This window comes from Entelurus aequoreus, linkage group LG03, assembly GCF_033978785.1.
Source record: "Entelurus aequoreus isolate RoL-2023_Sb linkage group LG03, RoL_Eaeq_v1.1, whole genome shotgun sequence".
Taxonomy (NCBI): Eukaryota; Metazoa; Chordata; class Actinopteri; order Syngnathiformes; family Syngnathidae; genus Entelurus; species Entelurus aequoreus.
The window spans coordinates 3,448,476-3,466,259 of record NC_084733.1 but is presented as its reverse complement, the minus strand read 5'-3'; the positions used below and the strand labels follow the sequence as shown (position 1 = coordinate 3,466,259).

Genomic DNA, 17,784 nt, shown 5'->3' with positions numbered 1-17,784 from the left:
GCTCTGCTCTAGACGTTATCGGATTTATCGGTATGATGTCATAACTCTGACATCCCCTACTTTTTACCTTTGCTTTTTAAAGGTATGGAAGGCCTTGTCGCTGCTGAAGTTGGAGCGGTTGTCCGTGGCAGGCTGGAAAGGAACCGAGTGGATGAAGGTGGAGACGGACAGAGACAGCTGGGAGACACCAAGAATGCAAAATAAAATGTTGATATCAAAAATCTGCAAAATGATTGTGTGATTGTGTTACCTTGGCTGTGCTCCTGTCCTGCGCCTGACACAAGCGACTTCTCAGATGTGGCGAGAAGGACGCCACTCTCTCGTTCTCCGCCAGAAGACGCAAGGTGCACTTGTCCATGTGCGCCAACAACCTGACACACAGCAGCAGTAAATAAGCGCGGGATGTTTTCTGCCAGCGTGCTTGTGCATGGAGATGAACACTCACTGGTACTGATTCTCCAGAACCTTCACTGCAAAGTACACACAGTTGTGTACCTGCCTCAGGTAATGTCTCTCCAGCACGTCTGAAATGTGTCAAACACAACAGGGGGTTTATTCCATACCTATTTCCAGTTGAGGGTGTTTGGGGGGGGGGAGAGCTAACCTGAATTGAGCCCGCACACGCTTTCATCATCAGCATCATTACTGACAGGAGAGCGAGACGTGAGCAGCTGCATCACAAAGAAAAGCTCCAGAAAAATATTGGGCACCAAGTTCTCTGTAAAACAAAAAAAAAAAAATTCCACGATAAATGTTACGTTTTTTGTAGTTTTTTTAAATTTCTGATACAACTTTTTCCACTTCCAATGTGATACGGATATTGAAGCACGGTATTGATCCAATACGATATTAAGCATAAATCATACAAACTTATATTATTTAGTAGTATGGAATGTTAAAAACACTTACCTATCGTATTTGTCGGACTATAAGTCGCAGTTTTTTTCATAGTTTGGCCGGGGGTGCGACTTATACTCAGGAGCGACTTATGTGTGAAATTATTAACACATTACCGTAAAACAGGGGTCACCAACCTTTTTGAAAGCAAGAGCTACTTCTTGGGTAGTGATTAATGCGAAGGGCTACCAGTTTGATACACACTTCAATAAATTGCCAGAAATAGCCAATTTGCTCAATTTACCTTTAACTCTATGTTATTATTAATAATTAATGATATTTACACTTAATTGAACGGTTTAAAAAAGAGGAGAAAACACGAAAAAAATGACAATTACATTTTGAAACATAGTTTATCTTCAATTTCGACTCTTTAAAATTCAAAATTCAACCGAGAAAAAGAAGAGAAAAACTAACTAATACGAATCTTTTTGAAAAAATTTAAAAAAGAATTTATGGAACATCATTAGTAATTTTTCCTGATTAAGATTAATTTTAGAATTTTGATGACATGTTTTAAATAGGTTCAAATCCAATCTGCACTTTGTTAGAATATATAACAAATTGGACCAAGCTATATTTCTAACAAAGACAAATCATTATTTCTTCTAGATTTTCCAGAACAAACATTTTAAAAGAAATTCAAAAGACTTTGAAATAAGATATCAATTTGATTCTACAGATTTTCTAGATTTGCCAGAATAATTTCTTTGAATTTTAATCATAATAAGTTTGAAGAAATATTTCACAAATATTATTTGTCGAAAAAACAGAAGCTAAAATGAAGAATTAAATTCAAATGTAGTTATTATTCTTTGCAATAAAAAAAATACATTTACTTGAACATTGATTTAAATTGTCAGGAAAGAAGAGGAAGGAATTTAAAAAGGTAAAAAGGTATATGTGTTTAAAAATCCTAAAATCATTTTTAAGGTTGTATTTTTTCTCTAAAATTGTCTTTCTGAAAGTTATAAGAAGCAAAGTAAAAAAATGTATGAATTTATTTAAACAAGTGAAGACCAAGTCTTTAAAATATTTCCTTGGATTTTCAAATTCTATTTGAGTTTTGTCTCTCTTAGAATTAAAAATGTCGGAAAAGCGAGACCAGCTTGCTAGTAAATAAATAACATTTTAAAAATAGAGGCAGCTCACTGGTAAGTGCTGCTATTTGAGCTATTTTTAGAACAGGCCAGCGGGCTACTCATCTGGTCCTTACGGGCTACCTGGTGCCCGCGGGCACCGCGTTGGTGACCCCTGCCGTAAAATATTAAATCATATTATTTAGCTCATTCACGTAAGAGACTAGACCAGGGGTGTCCAAACTTTTTCCACTGAGGGCCGCACACGGAAAAATTTAAGCATTTTGATATTTTTCATTTTCAAACCATAACAAAATATATGGATTTTTTTTGTTTAACCTTTATGGCTCTCGGGGACCATAAAGGGTCTCAGTCATTAAAAGGTTAAAAATAAGTCAAATTATTTTATTTTTTTTATTATTCAACGCTTACAGTAAATCTCTATATCAACTTCAGGTTGATAAAAAGTAAAAAAAAAAAAAAAAAAAAGATTTTCTGCCTTTTCTGTGTTGCGTTGACCAGCATTCCTCCAATGGGGAATTCAAATTGCTAGTCTCTCCCAGATTCTTTTTATGGCAATACGCTGATGTTTATATTCAATCAACAGGCAGTAGTTGGTATTTTGTGGTTTATTCTCCAAGCTTAGAGGACAAACTGAGACCAATACAGCACACCAGCGTTCCCCAGCCCGGTCCAGATCGGTCTAGCTAGGTCTCTTTTCCAACTCACGGAAGTGCTGTGATTTTCTCCTTCCTCCCCCCTCCCCACCTGCTGTTTCCCCAGTCTAGCTGTGCTCCTTATCTTAGGAATGTAATGGCAGTCTCAACAAAGAGAATAAACAGCGCTCTGACTCTAACCAAGGACACTCGAATCCAAGCACTTTGTACCACACGAGACATTAGCTGATGTAAATATGACTATAGGAGTTTTTAGAAAGAAGTAACACTTAAAAATGGATATGATTCTAATCTGCTTCCCACAAGTCCCCCTTTAAGATCTTCTAATTGAACTGTCAAGGACAACTTTGTTTTTTATAGCAAAACTGGAAATATGCAGTATTTAGTAATTAGAGCTCTAAAAGATCAATAATGGAGGACACCATTGCTTTGAATTCTTTAATATTTTTGAGAAATCAGTGAAAATATGAATAAAATCCCACTAAATATGTTTGGGATCCAAAAGGTCCCCCACTCATATGTATTAGTTTTTTTTTACTTTCAACACTTAAGTTATGAGATCAACTTCAGATATATCGGTCGATTTTACGTTTGAACTATTATTTTGTTTGTTTTTATGCTCTTTTGTCAAAGAAATCTTTGATGTTTTTATGGCAACCACACAATATATGCAATATTTTTTTTACACATCAAACATTTTAAAGTGACATTTTTGAAGTAATTGGAGCCTTGAATAGGTCAATAATTCATTATAACATAGATTTTTTTGTATTTTTTTTTTTAGCAATAGCAAAAAAAAAGGAAAAGAAAGAAAAACAAAAGAAAGAAAAAAACAGCCTGCATGGCAGCTTTGTGTCCACATTGCAACTTTTTCTCATTAGATTTCACTTCATTTCAATTTTTTAAATGTTTTTTTTAATTTTTGCAATACTATCAATTTTGCAATTTTTGCAGAATGTGTGGCGGGCCGGTAAACAATTAGCTGCGGGCCGCAAATGGCCCCCGGGCCGCACTTTGGACACCCCTGGACTAGACGTATAAGATTTCATGAGATTTAGCGATTAGGAGTGACAGATTGTTTGGTAAACGTATAGCATGTTCTATATGTTATAGTTATTTGAATGACTCTTACCATAATATGTTACGTTAACATACCAGTTGGTTATTTATGCCTCATATAACGTACACTTATTCAGCCTGTTGTTCACTATTCTTTAGACATTTTAAATTGCCTTTCAAATGTCTATTCTTGCTGTTGGCTTTTATCAAATACATTTCCCCCAAAAATGCGACTTATACTCCAGTGCGACTTATATATGTTTTTTTCCTTCTTTATTATGCATTTACGGCCGGTGCGACTTTACTCCGGAGCGACTTATACTCCGAAAAATGCAGTAATTATTATTAACCGCCTGGAATGGACTGTGTGGTGGGAATTGTTTTTTGGGGGAAACCCAGTGGTCAGAATGTTTAATTAAATTAAGCTCAGCAGTTGAACAATGCGGACACGTTTGTTACTGGATACTTTCTAACACGCTTCTGCCTTGCAGACATTGTTTGGTGCAAGTAGTATGCAATTATAATTATTTGATACTTGTTGACATTGACAAATGTGCTGTTTTACACTGCTATAATGTCCAATTATTATTATGTATGCCTATGTGCTATTGTGTGCTTAACTGTCGTGTAGCTGCTAGTTCAGGGGTCACCAACCTTTTTGAAAGCAAGAGCTACTTCTTGGGTAGTGATTAATGCGAAGGGCTACCAGTTTGATACACACTTAAATAAATTGCCAGAAATAGCCAATTTGCTCAATTTACCTTTAACTCTATGTTATTATTAATAATTAATGATATTTATCTTTGTGGAAACACTGATCATCTTAATGATTTCTCACATTAAATATATGTAGAAACAGATAAATATCAATATGCAACACTTTATTTTCATATTTTGTCTAAGTGCACATTTTTCAAATTGAACATTTTCAAATGATCACTTTTAAGACAGTCTTGTGAAATCACAATATCCCATTTTAACTAGCTAGCCACTAACATTTTTGAACAAATCATGAATTACTTTGCACCATGTTTGTACAAATAATAACTCATGTAAAATACAAAAGTCAACTCTCAAATGTTTAAATAAATCATGTCACACTTTGAACTAGGGATGTCCGATAATGGCTTTTTGCCGATATCCGATATTCCGATATTGTCCAACTCTTTAATTACCGATACCGATATCAACCGATACCGATATCAACCGATATATACAGTCGTGGAATTAACACATTATTATGTCTAATTTGGACAACCAGGTATGGTGAAGATAAGGTACTTTAAAAAAAAAAATTATAAAATAAAATAAGATAAATAAATTAAAAACATTTTCTTGAATAAAAAAGAAAGTAAAACAATATAAAAACAGTTACATAGAAACTAGTAATTAATGAAAATTAGTAAAATTAACTGTTAAAGGTTAGTACTATTAGTGGAGCAGCAGCACGCACAATCATGTGTGCTTACGGACTGTATCCCTGCAGACTGTATTATGATAAATAATAAATGGGTTATACTTGTATAGCGCTTTTCTACCTTCAAGGTACTCAAAGCGCTTTGACAGTATTTCCACATTTACCCATTCACACACACATTCACACACTGATGGCGTATTGATATATATTGATATATAATGTAGGAACCAGAATATTAATAACAGAAAGAAACAACCCTTTTGTGTGAATGAGGAGGGAGGTTTTTTGGGTTGGTGCATTAATTGTAAGTGTATCTTGTGTTTTTTATGTTGATTTAAAAAAAAAATAATAATTTAAAAAAACGATACCGATAATAAAAAAAACGATACCGATAATTTCCGATATTACATTTTAACGCATTTATCGGCCGATAATATCGGCAGGCCGATATTATCGGACATCCCTACTTTGAACTGGACACCAAATCTGTTATCTGTTTCTTTGTCAGTTAGTGAAGACCAAGTCTTTAAAATATTTTCTTGGATTTTCAAATTCTATTTGAGTTTTGTCCCTCTTAGAATTAAAAATGTCGGGCAAAGCGAGACCAGCTTGCTAGTAAATAAATACAATTTAAAAAATAGAGGCAGCTCACTGGTAAGTGCTGCTATTTGAGCTATTTTTAGAACAGGTAGGCGGGCTACTTATCTGGTACTTACGGGCTACCTGGTGCCCGCGGGCACCACGTTGGTGACCCCTGTGCTAGTTCCTAGTAGCTTATAGCTTAGCATGGTTACCTTTTATAAAAGACTTGACTTCAATTTACAGCCCTTTATGTCACCCGCTGTGCGATACAGTACACTACTAGTGACTTCTCAGCGTGTGTACCTTTTCTATCTTTTTTCACATTTTGACTAGATTTGTCTTTTTTTATAACTTAATATGAGTCGCAAAAAAAACAACAGAACAGCGTGGAAAGAAGGAGGGAATTGCTGTAGAGTTTTAAAAAAAAAGAAAAAAAAGGCTATTTGCGAGGAGTACATCATTGGTGCTCGCAAGTATGGAAAACTGACAAAGGAAGCTTCGCACCCCAGCAAGATTTAATTGTGATGAGACCAGACTTTTATAGAAAAATATGCCAAATAAAAACATTTTCAGAGCGGAAAAGAGCTCCCGTTCTCCCTCCCTCTGCCTGCTCTTTCTTGTCAGCTCCTCCTTTGCCGATGTTAATGCAAGTGGAATTTACTTTTTTTAAATGTTTATTATAGGTGGGTTGCAATCACGTGACCTTGAGGCACATCCGGGCACTTCCGGGTTTCAGGCGATGCTCTAAGCTAGAGATGTCCGATAATGGCTGTTTTGCCAATAACCGATATTCCGATAATTTCCAACTCTTAATTACTGATTCCGATATCAAGCGATACCGATAGATACAGTCGTGGAATGAACACATTATTATGCCTAATTTTGTTGTGATGCCCCCGCTGGATGCATTAAAGGCCTACTGAAAGCCACTACTACCGACCACGCAGTCTGATAGTTTATATATCAATGATGAAATCTTAACATTATAACACATGCCAATACGGCCGGGTTAACTTATAAAGTGACATTTTAAATTTGCGCTAAACTTCCGGTTCGAAACGCCTCTGAGGATGACGTATGCGCGTGACGTAGCCCGGGGAACACGGGTATGCCTTCCACATTGAAGCCAATACGAAAAAGCTCTGTTTTCATTTCATAATTCCACAGTATTCTGGACATCTGTGTTCGTGAATCTGTTGCAATCATGTTCATTGCATTATGGAGAAGGAAGCTGAGCAAGCAAAGAAGAAAGTTGTCGGTGCGAAATGGACGTATTTTTCGAACGTAGTCAGCAACAACAGTACACAGCCGGCGCTTCTTTGTTTACATTCCCGAAAGATGCAGTCAAGATGGAAGAACTCGGATAACAGAGACTCTAACCAGGAGGACTTTTTACTTCGATACCCAGACGCCTGTAGAGAACTGGGACAACACAGACTCTTACCAGGATTACTTTGATTTGGATGACAAAGACGCAGACGTGCTACTGTGAGTATGCAGCTTTGGCTTCTAAACATTTGATCGCTTGACCGTATGTGCGCAACTTTTTTTTGCGTATGTACGTAACTTTTTTAAAATATATAAGCTTTATGAACCTTGGGTTAGGTGAACGGTCTTTTGGGCTGAGTGATTGTGTGTGTTGATCAGGTGTTTGAATTGTATTGGCGTGTTCTATGGAGCTAGGAGCTAGCATAGGAGCTATGAGTTAGCATAACAAAGACTTAGGTGTTTTTATGCAGGATTAATTTGTGTCATATTAAATATAAGCCTGGTTGTGTTGTGGCTAATAGAGTAAATATATGTCTTGTGTTTATTTACTGTTGTAGTCATTCCCAGCTGAATACCAGGTACCGTGAGTATGCAGCCTTGGCTGCTAAACATTTGATAGCTTGACCGTACGTGCGCGTCACATACGTAACTTTTTAAAAATATTTAAGCTTTATGAACCTTGGGTTAGGTGAACGGTCTTTTGGGCTGAGTGATTGTGTGTGTTGATCAGGTGTTTGAATTGTATTGGCGTGTTCTATGGAGCTAGGAGCTAGCATAGGAGCTAGGAGCTAGCGTAACAAACACGTAGGTGTTTTTATGCAGGATTAATTTGTGGCATATTAAATATAAGCCTGGTAGTGTTGTGGCTAATAGAGTATATATATGTCTTGTGTTTATTTACTGTTGTAGTCATTCCCAGCTGAATATCAGGTCACCCCCGCCTCTCACAGCATCTTCCCTATCTGAATAGCTTCAACTCCCCACTAGTCCTTCACTTGCACTTTACTCATCCACAAATCTTTCATCTTCGCTCAAATTAATGGGGAAATTGTCGCTTTCTCGGTCCGAATCTCTCTCACTTCATGCGGCCATCATTGTAAACAATAGGGAACTTTGCGTATATGTTCAACTGACTACGTCACGCTACTTCCGGTAGGGGCAAGCCTTTTTTTTATCAGATACCAAAAGTTGCAACCTTTATCGTCGTTGTTCTATACTAAATCCTTTCAGCAAAAATATGGCAATATCGCGAAATGATCAAGTATGACACATAGAATAGATCTGCTATCCCCGTTTAAATAAAAAAAAATTCATTTCAGTAGGCCTTTAAACAATGTAACAAGGTTTTTCCAGAATAAATCAACTCAAGTTATGGAAAAAAAATGCCAACATGGCACTGCCATATTTATTATTCAAGTCACAAAGTGCATTATTTTTTTTTAACATGCCTCAAAACAGCAGCTTGGAATTTGGGACATGCTCTCCCTGAGAGAGCATGAGGAGGTTGAGGTGGGCGGGGGTGGGGGGGATAGCGTGGGGTGTATATTGTAGCGTCCAGGAAGAGTTAGTGCTGCAAGGGATTCTGGGTATTTGTTCTGTTGTGTTTATGTTGTTTCGGTGCGGATGTTCTCCCGAAATGTGTTTGTCATTCTTGTTTGGTGTGGGTTGACATATTTGTAACAGTGTTGAAGTTGTTTATACGGCCCTCAGTGTGACCTGTATGGCTGTTGACCAAGTATGCATGGCATTCACCTATGTGTGTGTAGAAGCCGTAGATATTATGTGACTGGACCGGCACGCGAAGGCAGTGTCTTTAAGGTTTACTGGCGCTCTGTACTTCTCCCTACGTTTTAAAAAGTCATACATTTTACTTTTTGAAACCGATACCAATAATTTTGAAACCGATACCGATAATTTCCGATATTACATTTTAAAGCATTCATCAGTCGATAATATCGGCAGTCCGATATTATCGGACATCTCTAGTCTAAGCCCCATTAGTCTAGGCTGATTTCGGAGCGCTATCTGATATTAATACTGTATCGGGACACCACAAATAAATATGACTGCTTGTTCTCGTGGCCACTTACCAGATATACAGGTGCAGTATAGTTCAGCCAGGAGGTCCAGAACCAAGGCCGAGGTGACTTTAGATGGCTCAGGACACAGGGTCTGCTGGTCTGGCGTCCCTCTGGACCCGACTCGGACTCCTGACTTTGTTGGGGTACTGGGCTCCTCCAAGCAGGGCAGAGGAGCGCATGCTTGCTGGGCGCGCTTCGACCTGGAAACAGGAATGAAGTGGCGATGATGTCAGTGGACACAACACTAGGAACACCTTCACCATCTAAATACACCAAATTACGAGATTGCCTCAAATCAAAAGTTTGGGGTCACCCAAACAATTTTGTGTTTGAGCCTTCATTTCTAAGAACAAGAATAGACTGTCGAGTTTCAGATGAAAGTTCTCTTTTTCTGGACATTTTGAGCGTTTAATTGACCCCACAAATGTGATGCTCCAGAAACTCAATCTGCTCAAAGCAAGGTCAGTTTTGTAGCTTCTGTAACGAGCTAAAGTGTTTTCAGATGTGTGAACATGATTGCACAAGGGTTTTCTAATCATCAATTAGCCTTCTGAGCCAATGAGCAAACACATTGTACCATTAGAACACTGGAGTGATAGTTGCTGGAAATGGGCCTCTATACACCTATGTAGATATTGCACCAAAAAGCAGACATTTGCAGCTAGAATAGTCATTTACCACATTAGCAATGTATAGAGTGTATTTCTTTAAAGTTAAAACTAGTTTAAAGTTATCTTCATTGAAAAGTACAGTGCTTTTCCTTCTAAAATAAGGACATTTCAATGTGACCCCAAACTTTTGAACGGTAGTGTAGCTCAGTCATTAGACTGAGCTACGTCATTTTCACATATAGCGATCACAGAGACAGGTTGTTTTTGTGTTACTGTATATATTTGTTTTTCTGAAAAATCCCACTTAATATACTTTGGGTAACAACAGTCAATATTTATTTATTTTATTTTTTTACGGGGGTAACAGTCAATATTTATTTATTTTTTCTTATAAAATAAAAGTGAGCTTTTGTTAAACCTAATATTGTGTGTTTTTTTTCCCATATACAACAACCTATCTGGACTCGATAAGAGAATCGATAAGGAATCGGTTCGATAAGAGGATTCGATAATAGGCTCGAACTCGATAATTTCTTATCGAACATCATCCCTAAAGACAGGTTGTTCACTATTTTATTTAAGGACTAAATTGTTCTTTGATTGCAATAATAAACATGTGTTTAAAGGCCTACTGAAATGAATTTTTTTTATTTAAACGGGAATAGCAGATCCATTCTATGTGTCATACTTGATCATTTCGCGATATTGCCATATTTTTGCTGAAAGGATTTAGTAGAGAAAATCGACGATAAAGTTCGCAACTTTTGCTCGCTGATAAAAAAAAAGCCTTGCCTGTAGCGGAAGTAGCGTGATGTCACAGGAGCTAGTATTCCTCACAATTCCCCGTTGTTTACAATGGAGCGAGAGATTCGGAGCGACAAAGCGACGATTACCCCATTAATTTGAGCGAGGATGAAAGATTCGTAGATGAGGAACGTTGCAGTGAAGGACTGGAGAGGCAGTGATGGACGTATCTTTTTTCGCTCTGACCGTAACTTAGGTACAAGCTGGCTCATTGGATTCCACACTCTCTCCTTTTTCTATTGTGGATCACGGATTTGTATTTTAAACCACCTGGGATACTATATCCTCTTGAAAATGAGAGTCGAGAACGCAAAATGGACATTTAAAGTGACTTTTATCTCCACAACAATACATCGGTGACACACTTAGCTACTGAGCTAACGTGATAGCATCGTTTTCAAATGAAGATAGAAACAAAAGAAATAAATCCCTTGACTGGAAGGATAGACAGAAGATCAACAATACTATTAAACCATGGACATGTAACTACACGGTTAAAAATTCTCAGCCTGGTAAGGCTTAACAATGCTGTTGCTAACGACGCTAAGGCTAATTTAGCAACTTACCAACATCACAGAACTATGATAAAAACATTAGCGCTCCACCTACGCCAGCCAGCCCTCATCTTCCCATCAACAGCCGTGCTCACCTGCGTTCCAGCGATCGACGGCGCGACGAAGGACTTCATCCGTGGGTTTGGCGGCAAGCATCGGCTAGGCGTAGTAAGTAGTCCTTGTTGTGTTGCTGTAAGTATTGTACTTACCATCCCACCTACAACGTTCTTCTTTGCAGCCTCCATTGTTCATTAAACAAATTGCAAAAGATTCACCAACACAGATGTCCAGAATAATGTGGAATTTTGTTGAAGAAAACAAGAGGTTTTTATATCGGGTTCGATGGGGTACAACCACATTCGTGGATTTTGTGACATCACGCGCATAAATCATATCCAAAGGAGTTTTTCAACCGGAAGTGTGGCGGGAATTTTAAAACGTCACTTTATAAGTTAACCCGGCCGTATTGGCATGTGTTGCAATGTTAAGATTTCATCATTGATATATAAACTATCAGACTGCGTGGTCGCTAGTAGTGGCTTTCAGTAGGCCTTTAATGTACCCGAAGATTTTTTGTTAAAATAAAGCCAATAATGACATTTTTTGTGGTACCCTCATTCAAAAAAGTACCGGAAAGCATCGAAATACATTTTGGTACCGGTACTAAAATATCGGTATCGGGACAACCCACATCGGTGTAAATATCAGTCAAAAATGAGTGTGTGCCTAATGTTAGCGAGGACCATCAGTGTGTGCGTTGGCTTACTTCTCTCTCTTCAGCAGCGCTCTCTCCTCCATCAGGCTGAGGGGGCTGCTTCGCGTGGACCCGTCAGGACCCTCTGCCTCCCCTGCGGGCGGACCGGGAGCTTTGGTGACGGGCGTGGAGGTGAAACAGGTCTTCGGTTTGGAATGCTGGCGCTCCGCACTCACCGGCGTTGGGTTGATTCTTCTGGAAGGTTTGCTTCCTCTGCAGGGTAAAATGGTTGACAAATGTGAGAGGAGGTGATTGACGGAGGGAAGTGGTATTTGGTACTCACGTGTGGGTGGCAGGTGACGAGCCCACAGGTGGAAAGTCCTCCAGGTTGTTGAGATTGAGCTGACCGACAGACGGAGGTGAGACCTGCTCGCTTGTCCCGCCTCCTCGGCTTGTCCTCCTCCCGCTGTCATCGGTGTGATGTGCTCCTTGTCCCCCCGAGTGTCTTCCCTGACCACCGCTCCTCCTGCGGCCCTTCTGCAGCTCAGGGGAGGACAGCACGAAGTCCCCGAGACTCATCCTCTGGCCGGCCCGCCTCTCGGAGCCCGAAGGCCTGGACGCCGGGCTCCACGTGTTGGAGAAGTTGGGGCTGCTTGTGCACTGGGGGCCCGGCTGAGCGTCGCAGTCCGTCCCGGGGGACACGGACGGCGTGGGGGAAAAGAGCTGGACACGGCTCGCGCTCCGTGAACCGGCGGACCTCCTCTCGGAGAAGCCCTGCGAGTGAGCGGCGGGTCTGAGCCGATTGGGGGTCTTGGCAGGCGTGGCAGGGCCATGGGTGAGGGCTTGGCTGCTCTTGTCCCGCAGGAAGTTGAGGAGGAAAGGGACAAACTCTTGCTTGTGGACCCTCACTTCTGCATCACTGAAGGCCAGTCGGTCATCATCCTGTAATCAAGATACGCACCTCAATATAGGACAGGATTTTTTTTTAAATTAAAAACACTTGGCGCTAATAGTATAGAGCAGGGGTGTCCTAAGTGCAGTCTGGGGGCCATTTGCAGCCCGCAACTCATTTTTTAACAGTCCGCAGTACATTCTGAAAATACTAAACAAGCACAACAAGCAAATAAGCAAACAGGTGAAATGTAGCAAGGAAAAGTTGCTACGTTGAATTGAATTGCTCAAAAAATAATAATGATGTATAATGAATAGTGTGCGTGTGTTTGTGTATATACATTATATGTATACGTATATATATATATATATATATATATATATATATACGTATATGTATATATATACATATATACACACTATATATATATATGTATATATATATATATATATACACACACATATATTAGGGGTGTAACGAATGTGTATTTGTATTAGGGATGTCCGATAATGGCTTTTTGCCGATATCCGATATTGTCCAACTCTTTAATTACCGATACCGATATCAACCGATACCGATATCAACCGATATATACAGTCGTGGAATTAACACATTATTATGCCTAATTTGGACAACCATGTATGGTGAAGATAAGGTACTTTTTTAAAAAATTAGTAAAATAAGATAAATAAATTAAAAACATTTTCTTGAATAAAAAAGAAAGTACAACAATATAAAAAACAGTTACATAGAAACTAGTAATGAATGAAAATGAGTAAAATTAACTGTTAAAGGTTAGCACTATTAGTGGAGCAGCAGCACGCACAATCATGTGTGCTTACGGACTGTATCCCTTGCAGACTGTATTGATATATATTGATATATAATGTAGGAAGCAGAATATTGATAACAGAAAGAAACAACCCTTTTGTGTGAATGAGTGTAAATGGGGGAGGGAGGTTTTTTGGGTTGGTGCACTAATTGTAAGTGTATCTTGTGTTTTTTATGTGGATTTAATTAAAAAAACAAACAAAAACAAAAAACGATACCAATAATAAAAAAAACGATACCGATAATTTCCGATATTACATTTTAACGCATATATTGGCCGATAATATCGGCAGGCCGATATTATCGGACATCTCTAATTTGTATTGAACCGTTTCGGTACGGGGGTTCCGGTTCGGTTCGGAGGTGTACCGAACGAGTTTCCACACGGACATATAAAGTAGCGTAACGCACGTTGTGTAAACAATGCACACCGAGGCACAACACACGGCATGCTAGCAGCTAACGGGCTAGGATAGACTGACCATACGTCCTCTTTTCACCGGACATGTCCTCTTTTGCGGAGTTTCTTAAATGCCTCAAATGTCCGGCATTTTGAGTTAGGGTTGCGTGTATTTTCAATGTACGTTCAGGGTTAAGAAGGGGTTGAAAACAAAACAAATTGTGCGCGCAGCAGCATTGGTGAGGGAGGGGCAGAGACAGAGAGAGTTATGATAAACGCGCATGCGTCGCCAGGCTCTGCTTTTTATCCATAGATTTATCACATTTAATGTGTTATTATCTATAGCAGGGGTGTCAAAAGTGTGCCCCGGAGGCCATTTGTGGCCCACAGCTAATGTTTTAAAGGCCCACGGCACATTTTAAAAATACTATTCAAATAAACAAAAACATAACAAAAGTGAAATAAAAAAGCTTAAAGGTTAAATGTCATTTAAAAGTAGCTTACCACCACCAGGTGTGAATGAATGACGGGTTTTTAAACATGTAAAGCGACTTTGGGTACTTAGAAAAAGCGCTATATAAATCCCAGGTATTATTATTATTATTTAGAAAAAGTTGCAATGTTGACTAATAAAACAAAGCTGTTGTTTTTTTTCTTTCAAACTGTCATTGCTCAAAACATAATATTGAATCAAAATCAATGTTATTATGAATTATTGACCTATCCAAGGTTCCCATTACTTCTCATCAAATATTACACTAAGAAAAATATTTCTGGTGGAAGATTTTGCAAATTTGGTAAATAAATAACCCCAAAATGTATATTTTGTTGTTTTCTTACTGTACCGAAAATGAACCGAACCGTGACCTCTAAACCGAGGCACGTACCGAACCAAAATTTTTGTGTACCGTTACACCCCTACTATACATATATATATGTATACACATATATATATATATATATATGTATACACATATATATATATATATATATATATATATATATATATGTCTTAATTAGATTATCCCAAAAAATATTGCTCGATACCGTGGTAGAGCGTAATATGTGTTCCACACATACATACACACACATATATATATATATATATATATATATATATATATATATGTCCCACTGGGGTGAGTTTTCCTTGCCCGTATGTGGACTCTGTACCGAGGATGTCGTTGTGGCTTGTACAGCCCTTTGAGACACTTGTGATTTAGGGCTATATAAATAAACATTGATTGATTGATTGATATATATATTAGGGCTGCAACAACTAATCGATTATAAAAATAGTTGGCGATTAATCTAGTCATCGATTCGTTGGATCTATGCCATGCGCATGGGCAGAGGCAATTTATTTTTTTATTTAAAAATAAATAATTATTTTATTTTTTTTACAAACCTTTATTATAAACTGCAACATTTACAAACAGCTGAGAAACAATAATACAAACAAGTATGGTGCCAGTATGCTGGTTGTTTTCAATAAAATACTGGAAAGAAAATACTGGAAAGGATAGAAATGTAGTTGGTCTCTTTTATCCGATTATTAATCGATTAATCGAAGTAATAATCGAAAGATTAATTGATTATCAAAGTAATCGTTAGTTGCAGCCCTAATATATATATATATATATACATACATATATATATATATATATATATTATATTAAGTATGTGTGGTGATTTTGTTGTTGTTTATAAGGCATTTGCCTTTGATTAGAACGATCAAACAGCCAGATAAAAGCCAAAAGACGACATAAAAACATGATGTTTACCACAACAACTTTAATAGCTCCATTTAGATGACGTCAGCTGCCACGTTTATTAATATTAGTGCCTATGACGTCATGTTTATTAATATTAGTGCCCATCAGGGCAGGTAATGACTGAGCTAACGCCGCGTTGGCTATCATCTACGTAGCTGAGTCCAAACTTGAATGACAATATAAATAATAATGTTGGGAAAGTTTGGTTCATTTTGAAGGCATAAAGCTGAAAACGTCAGTGGCTAGCTTGTTAGCCGCGGAGCTAAAAGTTTTGTTTACAATGCGTCACGTGCTGTGTCATCGCCTTTCACCAACTCCGCCAACGCAAAGTGGCGTCTAGTATGTCGACCAAGACACTTAGGAGTGTTTCCCACCTACCTGGGCGTTTTGAAGCCATTGCAACACCTTCTTAACGTGCACTTTCCTCGCCAGGACACATTCCAAAAGAGCCGCCATTCTTAGCCAGCTCCGCGCCGGATGCACATAGACCAAGGGGGCGGGGCAACGGGGGCGCATGCGCACGTTGTCACCGGGGGCAAAGGAGGTGCGGTCAACGAGTACGCATGCGCACATTGAAAGTGATGACGTCTCCATCCACGTTGGCGCGTGGATTCGTATAAAAGGAATCAATATTAAAGCTTTTAAGTGAAGTTTCTATTTATGGAATATAATTTAGCATAGGACGGTATATATATATATATATATATATATATATATATATATATATATATATATATATATATATATATATATATATATATATATATATATATATATATATATATATATATATATATATATATATATATATATATGCAGCAGCAATTTGTATTATTCCTATTCTAGATACATATTATAAAAATATATTTTGACATACACACTAAATTTTATTTTTTAAATTACTTTCATGTCACAAAATAATGTAATCTAGTCGCAAAATGCATCACCTAATTTTATTATCCATAATAATAAAATAAAATAAAAAAAACCTTTCCAAATTCTACCTCTATAAAAAGTATGACATTAATATAAAAATAATTTTTTGAAAAATAGAAATTAATTAAACATCAGGTAATATATATATATATATATATATATATATATATATATATATATATATATATATATATATATATATATGTGTATAAATATATATATATAAATATTTATATATATAAATATATATATATATGTATATATATATATATATATATATATAAATATTTATATATATAAATATATATATATATGTATATATATATATATATATATATATATATATATATATATATATATAAATATTTATATATATAAATATATGTATATATATATATATATATATATATATATATATATATATATATATATATATATATATATATATATATATATATATATATATAATATATGACGACGGAGGAACAACATCATCATATGTATATGTGTATATATAATATGAATATAAATACATATATATATATACATATGCATATATACATATACACATATATAAATATACACATATATATACATATATCCATATATGTACGTATATACATATATATATATATATTTATATATATATAAGTGTATAAATATGTGATAAATATATATATATATAAATATATATATATATAATATATGACGACGGAGGAACAACATCATCATCATCATATGTATATATGTGTATATATAATATGAATATAATTACATATATATATATACATATATGTACACATATATACATATAGATGTATACACATATATATACATATATTCATATGCATATATACATATACACATATATAAATATACACATACATATACATATATCCATATATGTACGTATACATATATGTACACATATATACATATAGATATATATATACACATATGTATACATATATACATATGCATATATACATATACACATTTATACATATGTACGTATATACATATATGTATATATATATAATTATACATATATATATATATATATGTACACATATTTATACATATATACTGTATATACCGATATATATATATACACATATACATACATATGCATATATACTGTATGTATAAATATATATATATATATATACATAATATATCCGTCGATTTTTAAATGTATTTTTTAAACGTTTTTTTTTTAACTTATG

General features: G+C 36.3%; 1 protein-coding gene across 1 annotated transcript in view; it reads right to left on the bottom strand.

Annotated features, from left to right (window-relative positions):
• Window positions 1-16,120, bottom strand: part of LOC133646018 (codanin-1-like) — a 39,018-nt gene extending 22,898 nt beyond the window's left edge. The window contains exons 1-8 of the mRNA XM_062040963.1: window positions 16,001-16,120; window positions 12,068-12,666; window positions 11,797-11,997; window positions 9,071-9,261; window positions 605-718; window positions 446-524; window positions 251-371; window positions 68-177 (exon numbers count right to left, since the gene is read on the bottom strand). Of these exons, the coding sequence (XP_061896947.1) occupies window positions 68-177; window positions 251-371; window positions 446-524; window positions 605-718; window positions 9,071-9,261; window positions 11,797-11,997; window positions 12,068-12,666; window positions 16,001-16,078 (1,493 nt within the window). The 5' untranslated portion in view covers window positions 16,079-16,120. The remainder of the gene's footprint in view (window positions 1-67; window positions 178-250; window positions 372-445; window positions 525-604; window positions 719-9,070; window positions 9,262-11,796; window positions 11,998-12,067; window positions 12,667-16,000) is intronic.
• Between the last annotated feature and the right edge of the window lie 1,664 nt (window positions 16,121-17,784).